Here is a 7,976-nt window from a genome sequence, read left to right on the forward strand (position 1 = left end):
ACGCTTAAAAAGCGTTGTCGTTTTGAGCAAAGACAACGCATAAAAAGCGTTGTGATATTTGAAAAAGACAACGCTTTTTAAGCGTTTTCTTTTTTAGTAACGACAACGCTTTTTCCACCTACGACAACGTTTAAAAAGCGTTGTCTTTTCTCAAATAAAAAACAAAAAAAAAATTAATTCACAAATTTTCAATATTATCACTCAATATTCAAATTTTTTGAAAATTAAATCTAATATACAATATTTAAATATTATAAATCATTCAAATATAAAAAAAAAAAAAAAACCATTCAAATATAACAAATAATCGAATTATTCATGTTCATCTCGGCCATGTCAAAGTTCCTGTCTTATCACTGCAAATGGTAATTGCTGATCCCATAGTTTCACAAGCTGAAATCCTACGCACCTGTAGATCAATTTGTATCAGCAATTTCTTGAAGAATACAATATCAACACTGAACAAAGCCTGACACTAGACTGTAGGAAATTAAAGAGAAATCAAGCTCATGAATAACAAGATTGGAGATGGGAAAATGGTTGGTGGCTGATAATAGACAACTTAATGACACACTTACGTCAAGGTTACTGCCAATGGAAGCCCTCCAAGAACCGCAACAACAACAATCGTGACCTATACCAAACAACAGTCAGTGGACAGAAATGGCACCAAATGAACTATTTATTCAGAAATTAAAACTCACAGCAGCAGTTATGATGTGTATAAATCTGTAAATATTAGAGTCTGTTGGGAATGTAAGAAGTACAGGTGAAGAAGGTACCTGCAACAATCTGTTAGTAATGAAAGTTGTGTTGAAGCAAGCATAGAAGAGACGCCCTCCAATTAGTTTTTCATAGAAAATTATTCGAACATCTCCTCTAATGTGCTCGAATCTCAAAATGAATCAGTTTTTGTGGTGTTCAAGTGCCAAAAAAGTCAACCATTTTAAAAAATATCAGGATATCTTAATTGTACTGGTTTCTCATAATCATAACCAAGACAACTCTTTTTGTAAATTATGGACCTTTCGGTACCAAAAATCATTTTCAGAATATGTGTCAAACAAAAAATAAAGTAGAATATGAACTAACTTAGCCTGGAAGGTATAGACTCAACAACAAAGAGATTCAAGAAGTTAGAATGTTGATTCGGATCAGTGGGAAATATAACTCACTCCAGCTACCTGACATTCAAGGGAAAAAAAGGAGAAAAGGGGTGAAAAGAAAAACTATGTAAGGGCTCAATAGCTTGATCCTTGCACGACATGTATCAAAACTATGATAAAATATAAAATAAATTAAAATGAAATGAAATTCCTCTATTTTTAAATTTAAGGGCTCAATATCTTGATCCTTGCACGAAGACATTTTGAAATTTTAGCAAAAATTTCTCTACATCTTGGCAGAAATTTTAATTACTCTTACCTTCAATGACTAGATTTTAACATTGTTATCCATTCCACAGCTTGCAATACGATACATGTCCGAAGGGTGGAGGTCGTACAATATTCATAGCAAATGAAAGGATAGATTCTCAGAGTAAGTTCTACCTGAAGGTCCTACACGAGGAAGACAAAAGGTCGGATAGAACATACCACACTAAGAACTTCATTACGATGTCTCCCAGCACCAGAAAATATCAAAATACATATTCCAGTATGGATGTTCCATAGCCAAACTGATTCATCCTGGCCCATGTTTTATCGTTAATCAACTTTCATGCAAGATATTGTATGATAATCTTAACTTCTTTCAATAGAACAGGAGACAGATTAATTATCATAAACATATACAATATTTTTTTCTGGAAGCCACGGACTGGCATATACAAGAACAAGTTTTTAGTAGCACACTTACTTTGCTTGCTGACACCACCAGTGATGGTTTCAGTGGCTGGGTCCTAATTTCATTTAATGAATCCCCGTGACCAACAAAACTCTGCAAAAAATATAAGTAGTAAAAAAACTAAAGCATTACATTCCTTTACATGCCTAATCGATCTTTACACAGAGAAAAAGGAAAAGAAATGTAATATTCTTATACCACTTGGATGGGGAGGTATAAACAACCTTTGTTTTCAAGTAAATTTAGATTCCAAATAGTGTCACCGTAAAATATGTTTTGAGATCAGCAAAGGTTATTAATTACTTTATTTCAAAAAATACACCTCATGTTAACTAGTTCGCATTCATTCGCATGACACTAGTACATGAACAAGTAAAATCGAAACTGTGGCATCACATTAACATAACCAATATTTCTTAATGTTTCTCAACTACCTTTTTACTAAATCTAAGCTTAATGTATCTAGCTGAAAATCATTTTCAAGTCAGTCTAAGACATTCTGAACACCTTTCGAAACCATGTTCATCCCCATGGCATCACCTGTGCTGCAGCTAAATCTAATGCACAGATAAAGATGGGGGGGGGGGGGGGGGCCACATCATGTGGCAGTAGACAAAACAAAGCACAAATCAGGTTTTACAGAAACCCAAACACAACCTAAGTTGAAACAACAACGAACAATGATAGATCTGTAATAGTAGGCAGCAAACAATTTGTAAATTTCACATTTAATAGCAGTGTAACGCAACAAAAACATTTCGGAAGCAAAATAAAAATACCTACACAACGAGAAGAGAAAAAAGGAAAACCCAATGAAATCACAAAAACCAAGCAGAAGTTCGTAAGTTTTGTAAAAACATAAAATGAAGAAAATAACCTGAAGGAAAGAGTCACGTCTATTCACTGTGAGAAGGACTAAATAAGCCATGTTTATCTTGAACAGATTACCATGTTAACAAATGAACACATAGGCAGGATATTTTATGAGTTTGTAGTTCTCCTCTAGCAAGTTTATCTAGTTCCAGTTAGCAAAAGATTTAACAGAATGGGCTGACATTTATTGATTTCACTGAGTTCTCGGGCCATAGCTTGGAGCTCCTATTTGTTCTTTTCCATGAATAAGACATGTCCTAGGGAATTCAGGATTAAACAATTCTTAAGGTTATATTGTTGAACTGACCTTTTTAAAGTAAAAATTTAAATTCCTTTGAAAATGAGGGAACCTGAAAGCATTGGTGTGTGGTAAAACTTCTGATTGATTCGCTGCTTCTCTGTCATTATTGATCTCATACAAGTCAAGAATAATGATTTTCAGCAAGGAAGAAACATTAAAAAAATGATCTGAATTAATGTTTTATGAATAAATAAAGAAATTAAAGCACAACAATTCAAACCCTAAAACAAGAAGAACCGAGTGGAAAGAAAGAAAAGGTTGAGGATCGATGGAGTGTAAAGATCAGAGAGAGAGGCAAAGGAAACATGCATATATTTATATACATGAAAACATGATGAGTGGTGAGCATATTCAAAGATGTGAGTAAAATATTATTACATTAGCTTTAAGCAGTAATAATACTCATAATGGTAGCAAGAAAAACTCAATCAAGCACCAACAACAACAATCACTCCTCAAACCAACGCAAGAACCAACACACAAAGGAGAAGACAAACACACAATCACCAAAAACACCTAAAACCAGAAGAGTTTCAAGCCAAAATACCTCTAAGCAGCAATGGAGATGTCGAGCACACTGTAAGAAGCAGAAAACCAAACACCTTGCGGGTAGAAACAAGTGATCCATGCAGCAGCAGTGTAAGTGAGAAATCTACTGCAAACAAATGTAAAAACACCACCACAACACTCTAACAGACTACCAAAACCCACGCTCAAGCAGAAAATTGCAGAACCAAAGCAACAAAAATCGCCCTGCACAGATTTGTTTGCGGTAGATTTCTCCCTTCACAGATTTGTTTGCGATCTAAAAACTGATGGCACGATGAGTAGCAATTTTTTTCACCATAATACGAATGAAAAATTACAAATAATCATAAAGTATAACATGCATTTGAACCAACACTAGATTCAAGAATACGAATAAGGTGAAAGAAATCAAATAGTTATAGAGTTATTGATAAGATTAAAAGCAGAAACAAAAAGTTAAAACATGCATGCAACCACGAATAAGATTAATTTGTATATATAGTAGTACTATATTGGGTTCATGTCGGAAGCAAATACGCAGTCCTCGAGCCGGAAAAAGAAGCAAATACGCAATCCTCGAGCCGGAAAAATCTCAAGTGTTGGTCATTGATCCATCCATATTTGTCAGTGAAAGGATTGACGAGTGTTTTGGGAGGATTGAAAGTCTGGTGGGCTTCAAAGTATTTCTTAATAAAAAATAATTGAATGAGAAAGGATATATAGTTAATGTAAAGAATGAAAGAACTGACCGAAAGTAGAAGATTGGAAGGTAGTCCATCCATCCCCCACGCTCCGATTGCCCTTAATCCATGTATTCTCGATCCCATCTCCCAGAAGCATTATCATCTTCTTCGAACTCCCCATGTCAACGTACTCAAAATACGCTCCAGTTTTTATGTATATCACAAACCTCGTGTTGCTGTTATTCGGCGTAGCGCTTAATGCAGCATTCACGGTGGTGAATTTGCCGCTGCCGTCTTTCGCCACCACCAGATTCACCTTAGTAGCAAATATGCCCTGCTCAAAATATTATATTATAAAACATTTATGTTTACTCATTCCTTTTAAATATTTTTGCCCTGCTCGAAATATTATATTATTTTCAAAGCGATTTCTGCAAGTATTCTTAAAATATTTTCAAGTATAAAATATTTGTGAAAACTCAGTTAAAGCCCACCGAAAAACTCAGTTTAAGAGAAAATATGCCCTTCTCGAAATATTTTATTATATTCATCATATTATTCATCATAGAAACATTAACGTTTACTCATTCCTTCTATACCATTTGGAAAACTCAGTTTAAGAGCATTCACATTGAATGGTCTAGTTTCATAAAAAGATAAATTCATCACAAATAACTTAATAATTTACTGCATATTCAAGCCACTTCCATGGAACAAAATCAAGTCTCACGTGCTTCTAATAATCATATGGATTCAAGAAAACCAACATATAACAATACAAAATTCGATGAATTAAAGAAACACTTCCTGACAATTTAAAAGTCTATACAACACTCTTTTATAGACCAAGAGAGAATATCAAGCAATCATTAATCCAAGTTTGAAGAAACAAACCAATGGGCAGTGCTTGAGATTGAATAGTAATTTTGTGTGGCAAACTGGCAGTGAGGAGATGAGCAGCCGAGCCCGAGTGGGCAGTGGCGTGAGCGAATCCAAGGAGGAGAAAGCTTCGGCGGTGGATTTTGAGAGGAAAGCAACGGCGGACGGCAGAGCAGATTTAAATGTGCTAAAATCAAAACAATTCAAATTAACATGTAGGCATATGACACCAAAATAAATACACACAAACTACTGTAGGAAAATCTTTAGACTTATAAATCTCTATGGTGCTCTATTTTTTTCACCTTTCTTCATGCGCATCACATACTTGGGCAACCAAGAAGCATGGTTCTTTTAACCATCTTAGAACAAGGAGCTGAGCTGATTACCATTCGATTAATTACAACCAGATTCATTACCGTTGTTGATCCTTTATTCAACATCTTGGGGATCGCCATGCACATTACCATCTGAAAATTCATTCATATATATAATTTCACCAATGATTTTTGCTAATCAGATATATTACAAACATGGCAAGCTTGGGATTTGAGAAAATATAAATTAGTTCTAATTTTCCATTTTTCAAACAAATTAAATATACCATTCTTAATTGTAATTTATATAATTAAGGTGTCCTTACACAACAAAGTATAATAATTTCTTGGCTCTCGGTGACTTTACTTACACAACATGCAAAAACAATCGTACTCCTATGCAATAAGTAAAATACTAATCAAATTCAACCGGCTAAATCGAATCTGGCATAAGAGTAGTATCTTCATAGCAGATCGTCAATGACCCCAATACATTTGAGGTCATGACCACATCTACATATTCAGATAAGGACCTTGAGATCTCATATATACATTATGTTAATTGGATCTAATATATAATGAAATTCTCCTTGCGCTAGCTAATTCTAATATAAGTGGATCAGAAAAGGTGCATAATCGATTTCTTGATTCTTTTGTAGCCAGATGGATAACTTACTCCACTTGCGCACATATATATCTCGACATATATATTTCATATGGCCCCATGATCATTTTATCGATCAGACTCCATATGTTTCATTTCATTTTTTGTTAAAATGAAAATTTTTAACTAATTCGTTAAATTACATCAATAAAATCAAATAAATGTGATCTTATATTTTTGTGGACATTTAAAATTTATGCGCAGGCTAGGCCACAGGGTACGATAGTATACAAGCCAGTTAATATTATTTCTGCATGCATAGTAAATATATGTGTGTGTGTGTGTGATACTCAGTACTCTACTTAGCTACTGCATAGATACAAACAATTAAAATTGAGATGACATGCCAGATTCTTCATGACACCAAAATAAATACACACAAACTACTGTAGGAAAATCTTTAGACTTATCTCTATTTTTTCACCTTTCTTCATGAACATCACATGCTTGGGGCAACCAAGAAGCATGGTTCTTTTAACCATCTCAGAACAATGAGCTGAGCTGATTACCATTCGATTCATTACAACCAGATTCAGAAAAGTTTACCTACACCTACAGAACTTGTGTATTCAACCAATTACAAAATTCTTCACAATTGTGATTTCTGAACGAGATTGTTCATCGTTTAGGGAAGCCATGTATGAAAATCTACTTAAGCTCGTGATCGAGTTCAAAATTAAGTAGCATTACAAAAGAAAAGGTAACTCCAGTAGCACTCTCTCTAATTAAAATTGCGCCCCCCCCCCCTCCTTTTTTTTTATCCTTTTTCATCTCCAAATATGGATACATCGCATAGCACAAAGCTAAGCAAGGTTAAATTTAACTATTTTTTTTACAAGGGGGGAGTAGAATGATGGGCATTTTTAAACTAACTCTAAACCTTTGTATTTTAAGGGACAAGAGAAGCTAAGATAATAACGTACAACCAAAAAAATTAGCACTTTGCCAGATAATAAATCTCCACAAATACATAACAATATATAACAAGAGACAATTTAAGATTTTCAAATCCCAAAGGTTTACTAACAATAGACCACAACATGCAATGTCATCTGCTTTTGTAATCTAAGAATGCACAATCTGGTGACAAATTTAAAAACAATTTATCAACAATGGTGGTGATGACAGTACTCAAAACACTATGAGCCCACCTGATTTCGACTGCCGACTTGAAGCACTGGACTACACAATCTTCAAATTCACACCAAACGATATCTAAAACAAAAGGGAGCAATACTAAAAGATACAAACAAGAAGATCTCCACATTCGATGTGGTGCTGGCGGTAATCTGGCGGTGAGCCCTGTCGTACACAATGGAGCACAACAAAGAAGAAGAGTGTAGCTGGCGGTACAAGCGACCGACCTTACGACCACTGCCTCGTCTCCGGAGACGCCAAGTACCCGAGCAAGGTAATCCGGAAGATCGGAGAAAAAGCTCGTCAACTACAAGAGCGTGGATCAGATTGGAAATCCATGATTGAGCAGCAAAAGTCGATGAATGATGGAAACGAAGCTAGTTGGAATCGAAAGAAAACAAAAAGGAGAGGAGAAATCGCGACAAGGGTTTGGGGATTTTGGGTTTATTTTTTAACGTGAAGGGCCGATAGATGCAGGGTAAGTATTTTAAGTTTTATTTAAAATTTAAAAATAAAAAATTCATCTACAACGCTTTTTTAAATAGTGTTGTAGTACATAAAAAAAAAAAAGACTCTCATCGACAACGCTTATTAAAAGCGTTGTCTTTGGCCGAAAAAATTGTATATAGACAACGCTTTTTAAAAAAAAAGCGTTGTCTTTGATGAATACAAAATATATATAGACAACGCTTTTCACTTAAAGCATTGTAGTTTAAACAAAGACAATATTTTTAGTTAAAAGCGTTGTC

General features: G+C 34.6%; 1 protein-coding gene across 11 annotated transcripts; it reads right to left on the reverse strand.

Moving 5' to 3' along the window:
- Positions 1 to 207: 207 nt before the first annotated feature.
- LOC140881613 (polycomb group protein FIE2-like) lies at positions 208 to 7,670 on the reverse strand. 11 transcript variants are annotated; one of them, XM_073287064.1, is made up of 9 exons: positions 7,242 to 7,670; positions 5,415 to 5,579; positions 5,125 to 5,296; positions 4,297 to 4,564; positions 3,567 to 3,824; positions 1,858 to 1,938; positions 1,596 to 1,688; positions 579 to 634; positions 208 to 409 (listed from the first exon to the last, which is right to left on the reverse strand). In XM_073287064.1, the coding sequence occupies exons 5-9, from the start codon at positions 3,645 to 3,647 to the stop codon at positions 337 to 339; spliced, it is 384 nt and encodes a 127-aa protein (XP_073143165.1). In that variant the 5' UTR covers positions 3,648 to 3,824; positions 4,297 to 4,564; positions 5,125 to 5,296; positions 5,415 to 5,579; positions 7,242 to 7,670; the 3' UTR covers positions 208 to 336. The 11 variants fall into 11 exon arrangements, 3 of the variants coding, with proteins under 3 accessions (XP_073143165.1, XP_073143167.1, XP_073143166.1); XR_012150023.1 differs by lacking the exon at positions 1,858 to 1,938 and adding an exon at positions 1,426 to 1,465 and having other exon boundaries at positions 208 to 634; positions 4,297 to 4,546; XM_073287066.1 differs by lacking the exon at positions 579 to 634 and having other exon boundaries at positions 4,297 to 4,546.
- Positions 7,671 to 7,976: the final 306 nt, after the last annotated feature.

The sequence above is a fragment of the Henckelia pumila genome, chromosome 2, assembly GCF_033568475.1.
Source record: "Henckelia pumila isolate YLH828 chromosome 2, ASM3356847v2, whole genome shotgun sequence".
Classification (NCBI taxonomy): domain Eukaryota; kingdom Viridiplantae; phylum Streptophyta; class Magnoliopsida; order Lamiales; family Gesneriaceae; genus Henckelia; species Henckelia pumila.